The 25,436-nt window shown below is 34.9% G+C and overlaps 1 protein-coding gene across 1 annotated transcript; it reads right to left on the bottom strand.

The window, feature by feature from the left end:
* Nucleotides 1-11,569: 11,569 nt before the first annotated feature.
* Nucleotides 11,570-24,236, bottom strand: LOC149783298 (uncharacterized). Its single transcript, XM_089933363.1, has 2 exons — nucleotides 22,064-24,236; nucleotides 11,570-15,057 (listed from the first exon to the last, which is right to left on the bottom strand). The coding sequence occupies exons 1-2, from the start codon at nucleotides 24,062-24,064 to the stop codon at nucleotides 13,015-13,017; spliced, it is 4,044 nt and encodes a 1,347-aa protein (XP_089789489.1). The 5' UTR covers nucleotides 24,065-24,236; the 3' UTR covers nucleotides 11,570-13,014.
* Nucleotides 24,237-25,436: the final 1,200 nt, after the last annotated feature.

Below are 25,436 nucleotides of genomic sequence, written 5' to 3'. Positions count from 1 at the left end.
CTTGCAACACTGTTGCCATTTATCCCCTATTGTTCAGTACAGTGACGTCACTGACGCTGGAAATTTTGAGACTATAAATATCGACTTGGGGATTTCCACATTTTGTAGCTATACATATATACTAGAATTCATAAACAGGAACGTCACTCAAGCTGAGGCTATAAAAAGATAGTGGGGTTTTCCAAAGGAAAAACCCACAAGTTGGAGCTATAAATAGATAGTGGGATTTCATAGGAATTTCAGCTGATTATAGATACATAGGTATTTATCCACGACCGTCACAGAAGTTGATATTGTAAGTAGTTACTAATTTTATCCATTTTAGTCTAAACCATTGTAACTTAATTTTCGGGGATATGTTTATTTTCCTTTAAATTCTGGGACAATTTCGTCATTTTAACGTTACTTTTAGTCACATCCATTTTGTCGTTGAGCATTTCCTTGATTATAGCTATTTATAGCATCATTACAATTATGCAAATTTTTGAACACCCCAGAAAGATTTCAGGTCTTGGTAATGCTTTATATATAAATCTCACGCTTGTACTAGTGTATGTATGTTTCTGTCTCTGTTGTGTTTGACCCTCTACCATCATTGTCCCTAGACAATCCCACCATGTTCAATTCCCCTTGACGCTATACAGACCCACCATGTTCAATTTCCATATGTTAAATTCCCTTGAGGCTATATCCCCCAGCGGTTTCCGTAATGTTAAATTTCCCATTGTCCCTAGACAGTCCCACGATCTATTCCCCATGTTAAATTCCCCTTGTACGTATATCGGCCCACAGTTTTTTCCCACGTTAATTCCCTTTGTACGTATATTAACCCACGATTTTTCGCCATGTTAAATTTCCATTGTACGTATATTCACCCAGGGGTCTCCGTAATGCTAATTTCCATTGTACGTATAGTGCCCCACTTAACTATATATATATATATATATATATATATATATATATATATATATATATATATATATATATATATATGTATATATTCCGACTCTCAGAGCAGCACAACAGCTTAGAACAGAACTGAGCTAATATGTGTTACCTCCCTTGCACTCCAATGCACTGAATAGGTAGCACAGTGCATTGACAGTTAATACAGTTGTAATTGTCCTTTGCAATATTCATGTTCAGTTTGAAGGGGAAAAAATTAGTTTATGCTTCCGACTCAAATGAATGCTTATTTGAAATATGTGCTTCCTTTTGATAAGAATTGTACAAGACAAATGGAAGTGAAATTGTTATTTTATAGGTCTGGATCCTTATTATTATAGGGTAGATTGTTTTTTTTTCCTTCAGTAAAATATATCTAACTTCTGTTACTGTCCATATGACGTGTTAAGATTAACAACTCAATTTGTTTTCACCCTTGTTCAAATAACTTGACAGAAAATCAATGTTTTTTGCAATGATATTTGTTTGGTAATGGCAAGTATTCTTACTGGGTTATCTCTAACGTCGAACTGAATGGCAGTTTGCTACAAAGGCAAATCTATTTCTATATATACCCCACCCCCTTTGGCGGTCCGAACAACGGATTCATTGTTATACGTGAGGGAAAATCGTCTACGTGAACTCGTATCGCATGGAAAGCTTTTGTAAGCAAGAAGGCACAGCTTATGACCTTGTCTTCTATCAAGGAGACAAACTTTTTCGACATTTATCTGCACTTTGAAGGTGAAAAGGAACGTACATGTATTAGGTTGTTACTCAAACGTTCAAAGGTTTATGCATCTGTTATCTGGTTGAATTAGCACGGCCATGTATGATACATAAATATCTCGGTACGTCATAACATGACTGTTCTTGTGTTCTTTCCTTTGCAAATAAATATGTATGCGGAATTCATTGTCAATTAAAAAAACGCAGAGACCATACTTTTCAAAGTTACGTCTACACAGATGAATAAATCGATTCGATAGAAATATCTATCAGTTGTTAGTCCAGCATGCAGGTCGGAGGAAAGGTTAAGTCTTGATTTGGTTCGATTAAACGGCATCGTTTCGGTTAGTGAATAGTGGACACGTTTGGGATATTTTTCAACGTTGTAGCCTAAGTATATAAAGTATCCCAAGGTTTTCGCCGAGATAAGAAAATAAAATTGGAGGACAAAAGAGTTTTAGGCAATCATGGCAATTAAACATTAATGTGAGATAATTTACTAATTTGAATGAGTATGGCTGACACATGCCAGTAATAACAAAGTTATCATCTGGACCCTAAATACATAGGCAAATATATATTTTAGTAGCAATGACCTTGATATTAAAAATGAACTGAAAGGGAGAAAAAAGCATATAAATAAATAAATAAAGAAATAAATAAATAAATAAATAAATAAATAAATAAATGTCGTATATTGCTGTAATGTCTCTTGGCAGACGATATTAACACGAACCGTACTTCATTAATCTATATTTTACAAATGCAATCCAACAGTACTGTGTGTGCCCTGTGTGCATACAAGCACGATCAATAAGAGCTTCATTTTTATACATGTTGCGTATTAGACTATAATTCAGAGTTTTGTATGGTGTATTATCTTACATTATTTTGTTTTCTTCATGCCATGCCAGCTTGAAACACGATTTGCCTTATGCAAAGGTTGTTTTTTTTATATTTGTAAACGTAATTTATTCTTTTAACAAGGGTGAACAAAACATCATGCTAAATTACATTAAGGATAAATTACATCATGCTAAATCGCATCATACTTAATTACATCATGCTAAATTACATCATGCTTAATTACATCATGTCACATTACATTATGCTAAATTACATCATAAAATTACATCTTGCTAAATTGCATCATGCTAAATTACAGCATGCTAAATTACATCATGCTATATTACATCATGCTAAATTAGCTAAAATACATCATGCTAAATTACGTCGTGTTAAATTACACATAGGCTAAAAGCAGATGCTAAATTAGTTCGAAAATCAGTTTGATTACGTTGTTTTGAGTTTTCAAACTTAAACTCTGCATTGTGATGATTTATAGTCTTTTGTTTCCTTTCTAATTAGGTTAATCACTATTTTATATATTCAATGCTATTTATAATTACGGACAATACATATTCCTCTTTCTGTCTAATCGGTTTAACGGATAGAACAAACCGAAAAGGGCTGTCAGAATAAGTTGTTAATGCTTGCTAATGATTTTACGTGCTTACTGTTCTTGTCAGAATTGCGTGATTAAAAAATAGCAAGTTATGTATTATTATTATTATTATTATTACTTGTTGTTTTCTTTAATTTTGAAGTTAGTAGGAATAGTAACTAGTATGGGTAGGTCGATGTGTGTGTGTATGTATGTGTGTGAGTAGGTGAAGGTTCCCATCAAGCTACTTACCCTTTAGTATACATCTACAAAGCAATTACAACTTCTATAATAGCAGTACTTACATTGTCAATGTAAATACACCGTAAAAATGAAAATATATTATCATGCAAATAAACATTGTCTTAAGTACATATTACAACTATTGATTACAATGTTCAATATGTCTATGCAAATGTAACATATGTTGTACTAGGACAATGACGTGGTTACATAACGTGCAGAGTCATGGAGAAATCTGACAATCATGAAGAACGAAAGATTATGTCTGTTGCAGCACAAATGACCTCGAATTTGCACAAAGGAATGCGAAACTCTAATAGCGAATATACTCCACCCTACCCCATCCATAAATGCAAAAAGTTTTGCTAACTTATACAAAATAAAATCAAAATACTATGAAAACAAATGCATAATAAATAAATTTGAAACGATATGATATTATCTTGCACATGCTTTAGGAAAGGGTCATATATATATATATATATATATATATATATATATATATATATATATATATATATATATATATATATATATATATATATATATATATATGTGTGTGTGTGTGTGTGTGTGTGTGTGTGTGTGTACTGTGTACGAGAGGGAGAGCGGGATCGTAGCTTATGTAAAGCATGTGTTTGGGGTAATAGTGCATGATATGTTTGCTTGAAAATTGACTCTTTTTCAGGAATCATAAACTGCTACTTCTTCAGTGTTATAACAAACGTAGATCAGATACCCAGGTATTTGAGGATATAAAATATATTACATTAAATAATGAGATAGAAAAGAAATGTAAGCAGTTTAAGTTTATTTTTATGTATAAGGACCATGACCAGTACTACCAGAGCCACAGTGAATAAGTATAATTTCGAACAACGAATATCTTGGATATGCTCAAAGATGCTACAACACTCTAAATTTCTTGTAAAACTTAAACAAAGTAAACTAGAAATAAAGAACAGGACAAAAATGAAATAATGGAAAATGAAGATAATATTAAATGGACCGACTAAATCAAAATAGCAGGAAAGACTAAGAACTTCTCTAAATAAAGAAAAGAAAATTAAATAAATCGAAATATTCGAAAAGTTAACTTAGAGTCAGCAAGAATTAAGTAATATGTTTAAAATTACAAGCACTACTGCATGCTTTCTCAGGGAAGGTACACTGAAAAATACTCAATATAATTATGAAATCGTATAGTTTTGTGTGATGACATGTATTGTGTAAAAGGTTTTACACAAATGCATTTTCTTCAAATTAGTTCAAGGCAAACTTTTCAGGTTTACCTCAAATGCTCTACAGTGGAGAAAAGGAGCGATTAATGTTAGTGGTAATTACTCGAGTGATATGTAGAGAATACATTGTTCTCCGCCATTGCAACAAAGATGATGATTATTGTGGTGGTTATGATTGTAGCTGGATTGACGCTAAGTGAGACTGGATATAGCAAAACACAGTTGCGTGAATCAAATGTTTGTGAAGATTTCATGTAAACAACGGTCTCATCTGATACATTACTTGTGCGCACGAAGTCCAAACAAAACAAACGATGCACATAACGCTGATACCTGGATATACGAAAAAAATAATGTTAGTAAGTGGAATCGATAAATATATGGACTTTCAATAAATAAACACAATTGATCACCATTATGATTGGACGTGATTGATGTATCGAACTCTGTCTAAATACGTTTCATATGTGTAAATAATAACATGTGTGGTTTAGAAGTCTATCAATCAATATGGCATAATTACTGTGAAATTTATCACTAATCATGACCGACGAATGGTTCACCGACAACTGTGATCGGTGTATACTATATATTCACACTCAGTGATATTGAATTTAATCGATACAAATGTGGAACATGCGTTGTTATTCGTCGCCTTGCGTCCAGTCGATGATCACGAGAGATCTCCAATTCCTCAGCTGCCATTCAAATGGTGCAGGAACCACTCCTTCCAGACTGCAGAATGATCCCATAAGAATCCCTTTTTCCTGCAGACACGCTGGTCCATAACCTTCGGCCAATCATACTGAGTAAACTAATTCCGTCCTTCAGAGCTACGTCACCATCGACCTCAGCATCCGGGTTACACAAACACCCTAATGTTCGATAACTCCTTGCGAACTGCTGAAAACATGGCTGAGTAGTGTAATGTACCAGATAAGTTTAGGTATCAATAGAGTGATATACAATAAGCTTGCTAGCTTATAAATTAATTTCGTTTTGCATTATATTATTTGATAATAACGACTGTACGGGGTTATTGCTATAATAACCACATCATAATATGAATGTGTCTCCGCAAGAACAGTAACACACAATTATAGAAACTCGAACACTAATTATCATTGAATGCATGCGCATATAACTGAATTCTACAAAATTTGTCTATTAAGCTATTGCTAATTTCAAAAAGACCATCAGTAAGCAATAATATGGTGTTATGTGACATAGGTTCTGAAATATTCAATATATAAGCCAAGCAATACTACATTTCCACTTTTTACACCTCTACAGTTGATGATTGCTACCGGAAGGTTCAGAGCTCTCTGACAAAACTCGTCAGTATTATGACTATTCGGAACGAATTTAGAGCCATAAGTAACTCGAGGGAATTTGGATTCTCATCACTGGAACGTCATGCGTGTAGCGGTCGGTGAAAAGAACTCAGTATTTTTGAAATAACGATGGCTGAAATCGTGTACTCTTGGGCAACGCAAACAATTATATGTACATTTTCGTATATTATACAAGAGATATTTTACTATATACAATTTCCTAACGATTATGATGATGACGACGACGACGACGATGACGATGCTGATGATGATTTGTCGATGAAGTAGTATTACTAATAGTAGTAATAAACTTAACGGGGAAAAATATTTACAATCAATGCAAAACTAACAAATCATCGTTTTTACAATATCTTCAAGATAATTCAAAGCTTTCAATTAGACAATAACAGTCTTCTGATGTACGCGGTTGTATTTAAACTTCGAATCATAATTTAACTAAATTTTAGGCGTTCTTGGGGGTGGGGGCGCTCTACAACTATAATGAACTTTTGAGAGTGTCAGGTGTAAGGTGACTTTGATTGCATTTGCAACATGCGCAATAGAGAGAATGTTAGCGTACCTCTACATTTCTTTCACGTACACGAACTTTGGCTTGAATATCCTTGGATATTTTACTTGCAGAAATTACACTTGATCTAAGCACACCGTTAACCAAAGTGACCATGCTACCGTGTACTTGAAAAATCTGCCTAAATAAGTCTCAAGTCCACTTCAGCAGTTATTGAACTAGGGAAGGCTAATTATACCAGGCTAGTTCTGGTTCTAAAAGTGCAATGCATAAGTTACAAAATATATAACATGTGAACAATAGTTATAGGCCCTTTCTTTACAATTTACCTTCGAAGTCCAGTATGCCGAAATGACCAGGCGATGTTTTTTTAATAGGTGCCAATCTGATGTAATTCCACGCTGTATACATTGTAGCTCAAAGTACACACATTAACCATGCACCAAAGTAAGAGTTATTAAAAGTTCTTTTAGCATAAAATATACAAGATCTTATTTAAATAGTGTAACCAGTGAGAAAAACAGGGAACATTCGTTTTTGTTCAATATCATATTATATGGAAACAATTTTGCAATATACTGCAATGTATAGAGTTAGTCTCGGTATGGGCAGCCGATAATAACGAGTCTTTTCATTGGTCTATGACAGTCCTCCAGTGCATTGTCAGAATAAAGTCAATCTCATTATCGGCGACAAAACGTAACGAGTCTTTTAATTGGTATATCAGAGTCCCTTCATTGCTTTATCAAAATACAGTCATGTTCATTATAGGCAACCAAACACGAGTCTTTCAAATAGTCATTAAGTGTCCTCCGGTGCTTTGTTAATGTATAGTCATTCTCATTACACGCACCCAAACATAATCATACATTTAATTTATATATGAGAGTTTTCCGATGTTTTGTCAAAATATATTCTTGTTATCAGCAGTCAAAGAGATTGAGCCCTTCATTGGTGTGTATATATATATATATATATATATATATAGAGAGAGAGAGAGAGAGAGAGAGAGAGAGAGAGAGATAACTAAATGAAATCAAGGTCAAGTACACGAAAGTTACAACCAATGTGGAATGGAATAAATATAGTGGAACTAGTCCGTAATAAAATATTTCCAGTTGTTAAATTTTTGTGAACATTTCTGGTCAATATTTCTTGGAAAAGTATTTTCTCTTTAAGACTATTTATAACTATTTATAATTTAAATGGGACGATTAGAATATTACAGAAAAATTCTGTTTATATTATAATAACTTATCGCATACTTTATGATGCTACAATTGATACATACTGTGTAGACTGAGTGGATTGTGATGCGAATATAGCAACGTACCACTTTAAGATATTTGTATTCCGCTATTATGATTCCAAAGTGTCCAGTTGCCTTTTCCATAATATTCTTATTACTGTTTAGTGTCAGCTGTGTGTTTTTTTAACAACAGTTTGATTACGTTGTTTGGCCTTCTACTGTATACCCCATATCCTTTCTGCTGTGAAGCTGTGTTTCTTATAGGACGCTAGATTGTACCTGTATTAGATATGCTTTCGTTCATACTTGATTAAGTGTATGCTTTTTATTCTAAAGTAAAATAGTTCTTATGTGTTGGACTGTATTTATCAACTTAGCAGGCTTTTATTAGATTTTCGTTCTTATATACATGTTCTGCCGTCCATAAGTGTTGGACCGCATCCGCAACTTAGCAGAAAAATTCACAGTTGGGTCAGAGATCTCCGGTGGTCAATCAAGTCCATCAAAACATTGATGCATTTGCCCACTGTGCATACCGGCGTTATTACGTGTTGACACTGGAATCTCATGCACGGTGAGATGAACAAACATCGTACCTGACGGCCGATTTCTGTTTTAAGAATTTCATTCCTCGAGCTGAAACAGTGAATTTTACCAAAACAAGCCAGGAGAAAACGAGAATCCCTAGAAATAATAGCAAAGAAGAATTTCCAGGAATTAACGATAACACTTTTTCTTTCTGTAAACTACCATGCTTCGAATCCATCTCTGACATATGTGATCAGTAAGAAGATTTCCAAATTAGCTGCCAGAGTGGACATAGTGTATTTCAGATTGGGACAATATATATTTTGAGCAGCAAAACACCATAAGAAGCATTCTGGTAAAACTCCATGTTGATCCGACGTTCTATTTTGGAAAAGTAATGATAACATTATTTGTACATTGGTTGTCATGGAGACCGTATAGGGAATTAGATTACCACGACTTTCATTAAGGACCAACTAGACATCATTAGAAGCCTTATTTGTGCAATCACTATTTCTTTATTACCAGCCATCTAAAAGAAGTAGTGATAACAAGATTTCAAAAAGGCATTAATGGCGGTCATATTGGAGAATAAGTCTGATTTTAAAAATTTTATAAAATCAACACTTGTACTAATACAAAATTATAATAATTTGCATGCTGGAAAAAGTCTCCTATTTTTACAGTTTTCACTGAAAGAACCGGACCTGTCGAAAACGATATATGTGTCAACAGTGAAACGTTGTGAAAACTGTCGAGTGTAACTTGAATAAAAGCTAAATAAACACATCAGAAAATAATAATTACATTGCATTCATAAAGGTCAGGCAGCATTCATGCAGACCAAAGCATTTAATCTGGGTTTAAATACTTTTACGAGGCGTGGAATGTCGACCCCATCTTGAGGACAACGTACATTGCTGTAGGGATTTGATAACTATCTGCTCATGTGAAATCTATCTATTGCGGGGAGAGGTCAAAAACTGGAATTAAATCATACAGTCACATCTCTTTACGCAAGCACATTATTGCTCAGTGATATTCACCTTTGGCCGAACACGTATTTGATCAAAATGATTAGAACAAACTCGATCAAGTCTGGGCTGACAGAACTGGACAAAGTGTCGACGTAGATAACCCAATAAGGAATATGACATCAAGAAATATGTCAAGTCACAAGGCAACTTTAAAACTGGTTGCTTTTGATTGGTTATATATAGAATGGTCTCCTACGCTTGCAAATGGTTTCCACAGATATTGATATAAATATTTATATAACATTAACTATGTTCTTATTCGTTTAATTTGTTTTACTAGGTTTTTCTTTTATGTATCTAACTCTCCTCATTTCTGCAGACTCAGATTTCAGACTTCCAGAGGCAAAACATTTGAAATTGTTATAAACCAAAAATATGTTAATATCTATGCTTTCTGGTTTCCACGTATACCACAACCAACCTTAAATCATAGATCACTTTCATAACGCTTACAACATTAAATGATATTACATTGCGGTTGACCTTCATTATATACAGTTACTTTTGGATTAGTTTGTTTACTTTAAAATTCACAAAGAAATGTCTGTCTCAAAGTTTGCTCAAAACGATCACAAACATCTTCTTTTAAACTGCAAATAAAAGAACACATATAATGTTGATAACACTATATTCTTGTTTCAAAACCCTCGATAAACACACAAAACTAAAACAAGAACCTTATGAACAATATCTTATTTTGCAAACATACATGCATACATCCATACATACATACATCCATCCATATAAAAAAATTTTATATGCAAGAGATTATTAAATCGTATTTACATTTTATATAGTTTACACGCATTTAAATAAATAGCAACTGGTATTTAATACTAATTTTATATGACCCTTGGCAAACAAGCAACTTTAACCCACCCTTCCTGTCCATGAAAGCACTTTTCAGCCAGGCATTATTTACCACACTGAATTAGTCAAACACAATTATATAATAGGACCTTTATTTATTTCAGCCTTTCCCAGGACAGTCCCTACTTGATGCCTGTACCAGTAAGGAAAAGGGAAGTTATAACAATTAATAAACCATACACCACGAAATTTAATTGTATTTACTGGTGTGTGTAGTAATGTCTAGCACTGGAGTATCATGCCGCACACATGTAGCATCATGTCCCACTCAGTCACATTATTATGACTAGCACTAACCTCTTAATTCTGAGTTCCAAGCGAGACAGCTGCTTGTACCACTTTAATAAGTCTTTTGCATAACTCAGTCGTGGCTCGAAACCGCGACCTCCCTCATCCGATTCGGACGCTCTAACCACTTGGCCACCGGAGCGGTCGTATTTATTGGTAATTAACTTATAATTTAGAATAGTTTCATTTATTGGATATATTTTGAAAACACAGAACTGATATTCAAAACTAAGAACATTTCAGCCATGCAAGTATTTTTACATAGAAAACACAAGCAAAAAAATCATAAGCAATAAACATAACATTTAAGCAAAGATAAATGAGAAATCAATAAAGACACGATATTTGCTAATTTTACCTGCAAACGTTCGCCGCTATGATGAAAAATAAGCATACAACAGATAGATGGATTATTTTGCATTCTCTCAGTCTGCAAAGCAATAACCCAATATATTCATCCAACATATATGCTTGCACGTACGCATACACGCACGCACATACATACATACATACCTATGCGATTTATGAGTGGACCAAGACAATATGTAGATAAAGAAAAAGGTATATGAAAGCTCTGATACATATACAGATACGTATCGTTCAAGGGCAGATGATGAGAAGTAAAATAATTTGAGAAGAGCCTTCTTCCGTATCAGGTGTTAACCAATTGCTTATACCACATACGTGACTAGACTATTGCATTACATGATTGACATAACTTTTAGCAATAATTGAGATTTGCACATTTACCCACAGATATACAAACATCAGTGCATGCATTATTCACATATCTGTCCATAAAGACTAATGCGTCTTTGCTTGATCTCGATAAACCTAGTTGAATAGATTAATAGATGGATGCTTTGATTATAACCACCTTTGGAAAAGATCAAAAGTTTGTCAGGAAATTAATAATAATTGTTATGATATGGTTTGTATCATAACCTTCTTCTCATCTCTTGCTATGACAATGGATTACTCATAAGTTGAGAAATGTCTTTGCCCATGGAGAGAGAGAGAGATAGAAGAAGGAGTTCAGGTTCTCTAACAAGGGTGTCACTAATAACCGCGTAGATACGGCTAGATCTTGGAGAATGAGGTACGGAGTGGCTGTAAGAAAAAGACAGAGCTGTTCTAACTCGAGGAACGAACTGTGTATTGATATATATCATGCTACATTCTAAAGATACATTTATAAAGCCTTTATATTTAATATACGATAATTACCTAAAATTACACTTTCTCATCTAGTTTACCAACTTCATTGTATACTTTCTGCCTTTTAGAATGTAATAGAGATAGTTAAATCTCGGTTACTTCATGATACACGATAAGTATAAAGTTCAATATTTGCGACTCATGTAACAATCATTTAAAGAAACATATTTTACGAAATTTAAAATAGAATACTAATTTGAAATAGGTTACTAAACATTACTCATTATGACTTAAAGAATCTTTTATTTCCAAATTAAATCGAAACATGAAGTTGGTAGCGAATTCATCTCTAACAATAATACATACCACAAATCCAATTAAACATTCCATTATATTGTAAAATATAAAGAACTCACAAAACTATGAATTTTACCGTTTAAGTCTCAAATATTAAAAAGTGTCCATTCTTTAAAGAAGACTGCGAACACAGACGATACTTACCTGTAAGGAAAAGACATAGCTGTTCTGACTCGAGGAAAGAACTAACCCTTCGTAATCCCGCTTCTCTATTTATACAGTTAATGATTCCCTTCAGTCCAGTCAGAACAAGACTCTTGAATTTTCCCAGGGACACCGTGTGAACCATCTGCGTAACTCATCCATTATTTATATAATAATTTATCTGGTCAGCAGCTTCCCAGCTTCCCCCACCCCCAATCTAAATTGCTGATATTTTTATACGAGCGAAATGTATTTTATGCGGACAATTGCTGACATTTAGATACGAGTGAAATGTATTTTATGGATTTGCGCGATCTTTATAAAATAGAATACAGTTATATTACACAAATAGGTACAATTTATCTCAGTATATATTAGTGGAAAATTATTTTCAACATAATTTCATGAAAAATTACTTTTAATACAGATTAGAGAAAATTTCAATATTAATACTTTTGCTCAAAAGTTTTGTCCTAATATAATTAAAGAATAAACACATGCTGACAATTGTTGACACTTAATAAACAATTAAATTGCCAAAGGTCGTAAGACTTAAATTCACTTATACCGATAAATTCGTACGAAATTTCGTAAGGACATTTAGCCATAAACCCATCTAGATTTTGTAATGGACTGGTGTGACCAATATGTGACATAAACATTACAATCGAGGTTTTCTCACTTCACCTCCAGAAGGTTTATTCATTTATGCCTGAATTAATATTCCTGGATGCAGGTAATTATTTTCAATTATACATGAGTTATATTTGGACCATTTTATCATTCACGAATGAAAATATATGAACAATAAAATAAAAGTTCTAAATATTACGTCGACATATAAAACTTATATTAAATGTTCATATCTCTTTTGCAGATTCTGTGCACAAAAAGACAATACATCATCTTAAACGTCGTTCAGGACATATATCTTTTGTACCCAAAGTAGTGAAGTTTCTTACACATTCTACCTGTATTAGTGATAATGAAATGATCTCTGCTGTCACTGAAGGAAATTCCTGTTGGTTTTTCTGGAACTCCGGAAGTGATCACCTGTAGTAAAACGCCGTTGGGGGATAGTTTATGAATGTTATTAGAGCTGTTTCCAACAACATAGACATTGTCATCTCTGTCAACTGCTACACCCGTTGGATACTTCAGATCCTTAGACAAATAGACGAAGTACTGTTTTCCATCTGTCAGACCATAGCAATACACTGCATTGCCGCCACTAACTGATATGTACACACGTGACCTGGATATATCCAGAGCAGCATAAGCATTATACGTCCGTTGGCAATCAAATTCATGGTGAAGCTTGACATTTCCGTTTCTATTGATCACGCTCCAGTAACATTTGCAACTACCCCCTCTATCACCACAGTGGCCAGACACTAGGATCTCTTCGAGTGTGACTGTACCAACACCGAAACATTTATACTTCGTTGTTACCGTCCCTGTGTCTATGATGGAGCGATCCCTAAGGGATAAAAACTGGACGTATTTCATATCAGACATTGTAACTGCAACTTCATTGCCTCCTATGAGACACATACCAGCAGGATTGCCAGGCAATGTGTGGCTTGCGATAAAGTTATATGACGAATCATACAAGCAGCATGTCTCATTTTTGGCGTCGGCCAGAACTATGCATCCATTTGGTAATTGAACAATACCAAAGTACAAAGGACTAATTGAACATGAAGAATGAACATCAATGACTCTAGAAAGCTCCATATTTTGCTGTTGAATAGGTATCATAAGACTTGTGCATTGCAACTTCTTGGCATCCTCTTGACATACTATTTTCACCAAAGCTACCGCATCTTTAGAAATTACTGCTTTCAAGTTGGTATCGAGTTCAATTCTTACTTTGATGCTATCTACATTTTCAAACGTCTCTCGAATCCGATCACTGTAAGAATACAGCTGCTTCATCGTCTTGCTATTCACAAAGAACTTTTGTGTATCCGACCCATATTGGCGGACCGTCTCTACAAGAGCTTGAGAGTTTCTTATGGCACTAATCAAGGACTGACACTGGTGATTTTGTTCCTCTTTTCTGATCAACCACTCCTTGTAAATTCTGTTGCCCTCAAGCTTCACCATCTTATCAATATCGTCCAGCAAAGCATTTAGTTTCTTCCTGATGTCTCCGATCTCTACAGAAATATTGTTAACATGAGACTCCAGCATGCTTATGTTTGATTCGTTTGCCTCCATAAAGCCCTTGAGATGAGCCTCCAACTTCTGCATTTGTTCCATTATTGTTTGCATGTTCATCTCATTCAATAGACCTGGAAGGTTCTGCTTCAATTCTAACACACACGGACATGACTTATGGTGAAGGAAAGAACATGTACTGCAACAGGCCGTCTCGTGGCTTCTACAATAAAACTTGATATCTTCGTTATCATGTTCATGGCATCCAAATCCCTCCTTCAATCTTATTCGGTTTTCAGGATTATTTTCCAAATCCTCTATCGTAATAATTTGATGACCTTTGGTCATCTTCATTTTTTGATGATATACGGCACAATTGTCACACATGAACTCTTCACAGACAACGCAGAATTTCTTAGCCAGGTTATTGGAGCTGTCTGATGAATTCAAACACACTTCGCATGACCTTTCCACTCTCGATTTTTGTACTAGCGGAAATGGACTATTAGGGAATAAAGAAGCCCATTCTGTTACAGGACGTTCTTTATTAGCAGGCCTGGTTATTGCTCTACATACAGGACACATAAATTCCTCAAATGTCTTCTCGGTACTGCTAGCCTTTTTTGTTATGTAGTCCCGAAGACAGTGTTCACAAAAGGAATGTAAGCACGGCAGCTGACGGGGCGAAGAAAACCCATCAAGACAAATCGAGCACCCATTGCTGTCTTTAAAAGAATAATCGATGGCTGCAGTAGCCATTGCAGCAAACACAACAAACAGTGTTGGCTTGAAGAGAATCGATCACATATATGTAGTTCATTCAACACCGTTATTCGTCTTAGTGGGTCAACGTATCTACCTCTATCATGTAGCATACATGTCACGTGACGCTATATCCTGTTGTACTGTGAGTGTATTGTTGAGATAAAATTACAACCTAACTGAAGAGTGTAAAACATGTACCGGACATTTACATCTCTAGCGAATTATTTACTTAACGTACAAACGATCGCGGGACAACCACAAATGGAAAAAAACAGCTTCTTAGACTTAAAAGTTAATTTTACTTTGGTCTTGTTTTCATATAGGACAAAACTTCTTTCCACAAACAGAACCATACAAATCCACGAAAATAATAATCCTCTCTCTCTCTCTCTATCTATCTATCTATCTATCTATATAGATAGATAGATAGATAGATAGATAGATAGATAGATAGATAGATAGATAGATATGGGATGATATCCGTTGCGTTTCTTATTCGAAACTGTTAGGGCTGCTACATTCTTGTTATAGTCGGTACTTTCCCATATACTTTACTAATCAAAAACATCCTATGCGGCCTAACATGTCTTTGCTCAGACGAAATGCCATATAATATTTTGCACATTTTAAGACGTACAAGACGTTGAGGCAATACATGCGATTGCAATGTCTTGAGGAATAATAATAATAATAATAATAATAATAATAATAATAACAATGGTAGGTGTCACGGAATGGTGTAAATGTTATTCATTAAATACTTGTACTCGGGTTTCGTTTTTTTCGCTGTACAACGATGACCGAAGGTGATTTTGTATATGGTCTATTGTATTTCGAAATCGTGAGTACGATTCGTCCTATGCCACACGTGCAAGGTGCTTTCGATACGGCAAAACGAAAAGTCTAAACGAATAAATACTTTACTGTATGTAAAGGGTCTTTACAATACTAATGGTTTTGTCAGCAAGCGGCCTGCTTAAAGGATTCGCACAACTCCAGATGTAGGGGTAGGTAATTTTTCGGTCGTAAGTGATAACTAGTGTATTACCATATTTACCTTTGCATGTTTGTTATATAGTTTTCTTTATACAGCATAATGCGTGCATTTTTTATTCTTGTTGCAGCGAAGTACAGGATTTATATTGGTAATGTAATGCTACATTTTTTTATAAAGAATTGTTTACTATAGTCTTATCGAGCAGGATTAGGTTTACTATTGAACTTGTCATTTTGTAATTGCCATAATAATACAATCTTTATAACTTACCATGTATGACGTCCTTACGTTATGTCTGTATCAAGTTTGGTACACTGTATCGGGTATATTTTCAGCTGTCTGAGGGTAGGAATATCCGGGGTGCCCGGTGTTTGTCTGAGGGTAGGAATATCCGGGGTGTCCGGTGTTTGAGTGTAGAAACGTCCGTTTGTCCGGAGCGTTTAAGGTGCCGGAGTGTCCAATGTCTAGTGTCCGGAGTGTCTAATGTCAAGAGTGACTAAGGTGTCCCAGCTGTAGGTCCGTCAAAGGACCAGGGTGTCCGGAGGGTCTAATGTTCCAAGTGATCATAGTATTCCGAGGGTCCGGAGTCTGTGGCAGTTGTGAAATTGATTCGTATGAGCTGTGGAGCGGATATGGTGCACGGGTAACGGAGTGTATCTCCATACATGTATTTTATTAGCTGTAGGCTAATTTTGGGTTAGTAAGACCCAGTGTATCATTCAGGACTGGACAGATAGATGGTATATCCGTTCTTGTGTTTAGCAACGTAATTTCGCTGCCTGAGCGAATACATTTTTACTATGAGTAAAAAGCTTACATCGTTTACTATTTGAGTGAACTATATTCATCTTTACATTACTGAATCATTTGTGAATCATTTATCCTGTGTTTTTTTGTGTTACTGAACTAATTTATTCGTATTTTTATTTCCATCTTTGAATCTGTGCGTTTTATGTTAAATAAATCCAAAAGTTGGATTATAAACACGCACACATCTTCATAATCTACTGCTCATATAAATCACTACATTAAACCATATGTGTCGTCAAAACGCGTTCTGTTGAGAATCCGAAATATCTCACCCAGTTATCTTGTTACAGTAGGTTTAATTTAAAATGTTAATTTTCCAAGCCAGCCTTTTATATCTACAATGATTCCTTGGTGCACATGGCGTGAGGCAATGGTAGTAAGATTGAAAACAAACTGTTGGGCTTACTGACAATTGTTTTATTTATCTGGTCCTTCTCCCATTCATGACTCGTATGTATACGGAATTATGTTTCATAATTTTACTCGTGCAATGAAAATGGGGATAAATGGAAATAATCCATGACATTGTATATGTTATTACTCCATGGTCTTACACCAAGAGACAGAAAATAGCGAAAATCTGTACGTTTTATAAAATTCAGCAGATAAATTATTTCCCCAGCAATTCGAGTAGAAAGTTTAGAAAATTTAAATCGTTGTAAATAAAATCCAAAATATTCCTAAACGCTGTATCACAAGTCCTAAAGTATGGAATATTCCGGAAAAATTGCACAGGTGTTTCGAATGAATTTTAATATTGAATGTGATGTTTAAGCAGTTTGGAATGTTCTAATATGCCAACAGTTCTTGTGTACTTGTGTATCTGTGATAAAATAAAAAATATCCTTGAATAAATTTACAATAATTGAAAAGTAGTTGTTTAGTTCTAAGTAAAGAAGAATTTTTAAGCCCAATGATTAATTTAACTAAATACTCTCAAGTGAAGACAACTCAGACTGATGTATATACATATTACCATCATGCTAAATTACATTAAGGCTAAAATCATCTCATAAATTACATTAAGGCTAAATTACATTAAGGCTAAATTACATTAAGGCTAAATTACATTAAGGCTAAATTACATTAAGGCTAAATTACATCATGGATAAAATCGTCTGCTAAATTAGTTCAAAAATCAGTTTGATTACGTTGTTTTGAGTTTTCAAACTTGAACTCTGCATTGTTCGTGCATTGAGATGATTTCTAGTCTTGTTTCCTTTCTAATTTGTTTAATCACTATTTTATATATTCAAATGCTATTTATAATTACGTACAATACATATTCCTCTTTCTGTCTCATCGGTTTAACGGATAGAACAAACCGAAAAGGGCTGTCATATTAAGCTGTTAATGCTTGCTAATGATTTTACATGCTTACTGGTTCTTGTCAGAATTGCGTGATTTAAAAATAGCAAATCGTGTATTATTATTATTATTATTACTTATTGTATGTATGTATGTATGTATAAGTGAAGGTTCCCATCAGGCTACTTACCCTTTAGTATATATCTACAAAGCAATTACAACTTCTATAATAGCAGTACTTACATTTTCAATGTAAATACAATGTAAAAATGAGAATATATTATCATGCAAATAAACAGTCTTAAGTACATATTACAACTATTGATTACAATGTTCAATATGTCTATGCAAATGTAACATGTTGTACAAGGACAATGACGTGGTTACATAACGTGAAGAGTCATTGAGAAAACTGATAATCAAGAAGAAAGATTAAGTCTGTTGCAGCACAAATGACATCGAATTTGCACAAAAGTTTGCGAAAATCTAACGGCGTGTATACTCCACCCTACCCCATCCATAAACGCAAATGGCTTTGTTAAATTAAACAAAATAAAATCAAAATTCTATAAGAAATGCATAATATATTTGAATCGATATGACATTATCTTGCAAATGTTTTAGAAAAGGGACATATATATGCATTTTATAGATATGTGTTTACTGCGTACGAGAGTTAGGGCGGGAACGTAGACAGTGTAAAGCGTGGGGCAATAGTACATCATAGGTGTAGCTGAGAATTGACTCTTTTTCAGGAATCATAAACTGCTACTTCATCAGTGTTATGACAAAAGTGGTTCACTTCATTCAATGTGAGCTGTCTGGTTCTGTAATTATTACGATCAAGTCTGGGCTAGCAAAACTGGATAAAGTGGCGATAACCCAATAATGAATATTAGCCCCAAGGAATATGTCAAATAACAAAGAAACTTTAAAACGTTTCGCTTTTGAGGCGTTAGATATGGAATGATCCCCTAAGCTTGAACATGGTTTCCAGATATTGATATAAATATTTTTGTAACATTTATGTTCTTATTCATTTAATTTTGACTAGGTGTTTCATCTATGTATTTTCCTCTCATCATCTCATCAAACTCAGACTTCCAGAGTCAATACATTTGAAATTGTTATAAACCAAAAAATGTTAATATCTCTGCTTTCTGGTTTCCACGTATACCCCAAACGACCTTAAAACATAGCTCACTTTCATAAAGCTCCCAGTTTTAAATGATATTAGATTGCAATTGACCTTCATTCTGTACATATACTTTTAGATTAAGTTGTTTTCTTTAAAATTCACAATGAAATATGCCTCGAAAATTGCTCAGAACGACACTAACAAATTCTATCAAACTGCAGATAAAAGATCACATATGATGTTGATAACACTTTATTTTTGCTTGAAAACACTGTATCAACACATAAAAATGAAATAAGAACCTTATGAACTATTTGCACACACACACACGCACACACACACGGATGCATACATACATACACATACATACATACATATACAATTTTATTTGCAAGAGATTCTTAAATCGTATATACATTTTATATAGTTTGCACGCATTTAAGCAAACAGCAACTGGTATTTAATACTAATTTGATATGAGCCTAGTCAAACAACCACAATTAAACCTACCCTTTTTAACATGAAGACGCCTTTAAATTTCCTATTTATTTATTATACTTTACTATTTACTATACATATAATTACTTAAGAATACTTTTAATAGACTTTGAGAAATTGCCACGTTTGACTGCATTAAAGACACTGGGATATATTTTTTAAAAAATCACATAGATTTATCAAGAGATCAAACTTGAATTTTTTTCCTGATATTTAAGGTTTTCATTTTTAAACAAATCATCCATATATGGCACAGTTCGTCATTCTTCATGGAAATGAGGCTAAACCTTTTGTTTAGGATATATATATATATATAATCTGTTTTATGCTACTTGGGATAGATATGCGAAATGCCATCTATCAGGCAGGTATTGTTTACCACACGCAATCAGCCTTCCCCAGGACAGTCCCTACTTGATGTATGTAATGATGTACGTACCAGCAATGAAAAGGAAATTTATAACAATTAATAATCCGTGCAGTCGGAAAATTCATTGTATTTATTGGTGTGTATGTGTGTGTGCGATTTGGCTCTTTAACGTAACTTTTAAAATATTTTGCAGTGTGGCAGTTTATTGTGATGTCTAGCACTGGTGCATTATGCCGCAGACATGTAGCATTCATGTCCCACTCGGTCACATTATCCTGACACCAGGATGACCAGTCCTAGCACTAACCTCTTAATTATGAGCTCCAAGCCAGGCAGCTGGTTGTACAAAATTTAATGTATTTGGTTCGAACCCGCGACCTTTTTCATCCAAGGTGTCGCTCTAACCACTAGGCCACCGGAGAGGTCGTAGTTACTGGTAATTGACTTATAATTTAGAATATTTTCGTTTGTTGGATATATTTTGAAAACACAGTAAGAACAGATATCCGAAACTAAGCACATTTCAGCCATGCAAGTATTTTTACACACAAAACACAACACCACCACCCCCAAACAATAAACATGACATTTAAGCTAAGGCAAATGAGAAAAAAATAGAGACACGATATTTGCTAATTTCACCGGCTAAAGTTTGTAGCTTCGATGAAAAATAAGCATACAACAGAAAGACGGATTATTCTGTATTCTCTGTCTGCAATGCGCTAACACAATTCATTCATCCGACCTATATGAACACATGCACGAGCGCACGTACATGCATACATGCATGCATGCATACATACATACATACATATGGGATTTATAAGTGGACCAAGACAATATGTATACAGACTTTGAAATAGGTATATAGAAGCGCTGATATGTTGTTGGTGTTGGTGGTGGTGTTGTTGTTGTTGTTGTTGGTGGTGGTGGTGGTGGTGGTGTTTTTGTAAGGTTTAACGCCATTTTTTAGCACACGATAGGCTATACATGGCTGCCAGTATTAATGGTGGAGGAAGAACCCGGAAAAAGATCGGAAAGAAACACCGGAAAGAAGCTACTGGCAAGCTTTCTCACATACCCACATTGGCTGAATCCGAGACTCGAACCCACGCAGACAGAGGTGAGATGGCAGTGATCCGTAACTGAGAGCGCTTTCGACCACTCGGCCACTCGGGGCCCCCGGTGATATGTAGATACATATCATTCGAGGGCAGATGATGGGAAGCAAAAATATTTTGAAAAGAGCTTTCTTTCGTATCAGGTGTTAACCAGATTATGTCACATGCGTGACTAGACTATTGCATACTATGATTAACCTAACCTTTGGCAATAACTCAGATTTTCACCTGTACTCACAGATAAGCCAAACATCAATGCATGCATTATCCACATATCTGTCCATACAGATGAAGGCGTCTTTGCATGATCTCGATAAACCTAGTTGAATAGATTGATAGATGGATGCCTTAATCATAACCACCTTTGGACCAAGATCAAAAGTTTGTAAGGACATTAATAATAAAGAATATACGCATGCTGACATTTGTTGAGATTTAATAAACAATTAATTTGCCAAAAGTCGTGCGAATTTTCGTAGGGACATTTAGCCATAAATCCATCCATATTTTGTAATGGACTTGTGTGACCAATATGTGACACAAACTTTACAATTGAAGTTTTCTCACTTCCCTCCAGAGAGTTTATTAATGTATGCCTAGATTATTATTCCTGGATAAAGGTAATTATTTTCAATTATACACGAGTAATATTTGGACCATTTTATCATTAACGAATCACAATAAATTAACATTTCTAAATAATACATCGACATTTAACATTAAATAAAATTTCGTGTCTTTTTGTGCAGATTTCTGTGTATAAAAAGACAATACATCATTTTAAACGTTGTTCAGGATATATATTTTTTGTACCCAAAGTAGTGAAGTTTCTTACACATTCCACCTGTATTAGTGATAATGAAATGATCTCTGCTGTCACTGAAGGAAATTCCTGTTGGTTTTTCTGGAACTCCAGAAGTAATGACCTGTAGTACAACGCCTTTGGGGGATAGTTTATGAATGTTATTAGAGCTGTTTCCGACAACATAGACATTGTCATCTCTGTCAACTGCTACACCCGTTGGATACTTCAGATCCTTAGACAAATAGACGAAATACTGTGTTCCATCTGTCAGTCCATAGCAATACACTGCATTGCGGCCACTAACCGATATGTACACACGTGACTTGGACGAATCTAGAGCAGCATAAGCATTGCATGTCGTCAGATGGCAATCAAATTCATGGTGAAGCTTGACTTTTCCATTTCTATTGATCACGCTCCAGTAAATTTTGCTACTACCCCATCTATCACCACAGTGGCCAGACACAAGGATCTCTTCGAGTGTGACTGTACCTACACCAAAACATTTATAATTCGTTGTTACCGTCCCTGTGTCGATGATGGAGCGATCCCTAAGGGATAAAAACTGGACAGACTTCATACCAGATATTGTTATTGCAACTTCATTGCCTCCTATCAGACACATGCCAGCAGGATTGCCAGGTAATTTGTGGCTTGCGATAAAGTTATATGACGAATCATACAAGCAGCATGTCTTATTCTTGGCGTCGGCCAGAACTATGCATTCATTTGGTAATTGAACAATACCAAAGTACAAAGGACCAATTGAACCTGGACAGTGAATATCAAGGACTCTAGAAAGCTCCATATTTTGTTGTTGAAGAGGTATCATAAGACTTGTGCATTGCAACTCCTTGGCCTCCTCTTGACATACTATTTTCACCAAAGCTACCGCATCTTTAGAAATTACTGCTTTCAAGTTGGTATCGAGTTCAATTCTTACTTTGATGCTATCTACATTTTCAAACGTCTCTCGAATCCGATCACTGTAAGAATACAGCTGCTTCATCGTCTTGCTATTCACAAAGAACTTTTGTGTATCCGACCCATATTGGCGGACCGTCTCTACAAGAGCTTGAGAGTTTCTTATGGCACTAATCAAGGACTGACACTGGTGATTTTGTTCCTCTTTTCTGATCAACCACTCCTTGTAAATTCTGTTGCCCTCAAGCTTCACCATCTTATCAATATCGTCCAGCAAAGCATTTAGTTTCTTCCTGATGTCTCCGATCTCTACAGAAATATTGTTAACATGAGACTCCAGCATGCTTATGTTTGATTCGTTTGCCTCCATAAAGCCCTTGAGATGAGCCTCCAACTTCTGCATTTGTTCCATTATTGTTTGCATGTTCATCTCATTCAATAGACCTGGAAGGTTCTGCTTCAATTCTAACACACACGGACATGACTTATGGTGAAGGAAAGAACATGTACTGCAACAGGCCGTCTCGTGGCTTCTACAATAAAACTTGATATCTTCGTTATCATGTTCATGGCATCCAAATCCCTCCTTCAATCTTATTCGGTTTTCAGGATTATTTTCCAAATCCTCTATCGTAATAATTTGATGACCTTTGGTCATCTTCATTTTTTGATGATATACGGCACAATTGTCACACATGAACTCTTCACAGACAACGCAGAATTTCTTAGCCAGGTTATTGGAGCTGTCTGATGAATTCAAACACACTTCGCATGACCTTTCCACTCTCGATTTTTGTACTAGCGGAAATGGACTATTAGGGAATAAAGAAGCCCATTCTGTTACAGGACGTTCTTTATTAGCAGGCCTGGTTATTGCTCTACATACAGGACACATAAATTCCTCAAATGTCTTCTCGGTACTGCTAGCCTTTTTTGTTATGTAGTCCCGAAGACAGTGTTCACAAAAGGAATGTAAGCACGGCAGCTGACGGGGCGAAGAAAACCCATCAAGACAAATCGAGCACCCATTGCTGTCTTTAAAAGAATAATCGATGACTGCAGTAGCCATTGCAGCAAACACAACAGTCAGTGTTGGCTTGAAGAGAGTCGATCACATATGTGTAGTTCATTCAACACTGTTATTCGTCTTAATGGGTCCACGTATCTACCTCTAACATGTAGCATACATGTCACGTGACGCTATATCCTGTTGTACTGTGAGTGTATTGTTGAGATAAAATTTACAATCGAACTGAAGAGTCTAAAACATGTACCGGATATTTACTTCTCTAACGACTTATTTACTTAACATACAAACGATCGTGGGACAACCAAAAATGGAAAAGAAAGCTTCTTAGACTTAAACGTTCATTTTGCTTTGGTCTTGTTTTCATAAAGAACAAAACTTCTTTCCACAAACAGAACCATACAAATCCACGAAAATAATAATCCTCTCTCTCTCTCTCTCTCTCTCTCTCTCTCTCTATATATATATATATATATATATATATATATATATATATATATATATATATATCAGTGATTCTCAGACTGTGTGCCGCGAGAGATTTGCAGGTGTGCCGTGGGAGTTTTGAAAAATATTTAAAATTGCTAGCGTTTTGAAACCTTGAACATATCGAAAAATTAAATGGTAAATCAATGTCGCAAAAGTTATAAAAGTAACATATATAAAAACGAAAACTCTGTCAGTCTGTCATTCATTGGTTTCTTTTGTAACGCGAGATTTGTGCGAGATCTCTGGAGAACTCGATCGCTCTAATTATAGTAATAGTGTAATAATAAATACATGCAGTCCATTATACAGGTGTGCCGTGAATTTTTTTAGATCTTTTTGGTGCGCCGCAAGACAAAAATGTTTGAGAAACGCTGATATATATATATATATATATATATATATATATATATATATATATATATATGGGATATTCGTTGCGTTATTCGAAACTGTTTGGGCTGCATCATTTCTGTTATAGTCTGTTATAGTCGGTACTTTCCCATCTACTTTACTAACCAAAAAACATCCTATGCGGCCTAACATGTCTGTGCTCAGACGAAATGCCATATAATATTTCGCACATTTTAAGACGTACAAGACGTTGAGGCAATACATGCGATTGCAATGTCTTGAGGAATAATAATAATAATAATAATAATAATAATAATAATAATTATAATAACAATGGTAGGTATAATTTAAAATGTTAATTTTCCAAGCCTGCCTTTTATATCTACAATATGATTCCTTGGTGCACATGGCGTGAGGCAATGGTAGTAAGATTGAAAACAAAATGTTGGGCTTACTGACAGTTGTTCTGTTTATCTGGTCCTTCTCGGCTTCATGACTCTTATGTATACGGAATAATTGTTTCATAATTTTACTCCTACAATGAAATGGGGATAAATGGAAATAATCCATGACA

The sequence above is a fragment of the Sinohyriopsis cumingii genome, chromosome 14 (assembly GCF_028554795.1).
Source record: "Sinohyriopsis cumingii isolate HCF-2022 chromosome 14, ASM2855479v2, whole genome shotgun sequence".
Taxonomy (NCBI): domain Eukaryota; kingdom Metazoa; phylum Mollusca; class Bivalvia; order Unionida; family Unionidae; genus Sinohyriopsis; species Sinohyriopsis cumingii.
Note: the sequence above shows the minus strand (reverse complement) of the source record. Positions and strands in the feature narration are given on the sequence as shown.

What these genes read in the sequence shown, in the direction of transcription:
- LOC149783298 (XM_089933363.1), bottom strand. Translation starts at nt 24,064, where the DNA reads ATGGCTACTGCAGTCATCGATTATTCTTTTAAAGACAGCAATGGGTGC. An exon ending in TTGGGTACAAAAAATATATA is followed by an intron (nt 15,058 to 22,063) that starts TCCTGAACAACG and finishes TATATGTGATCG; the next exon opens with ATTCTCTTCAAGCCAACACT.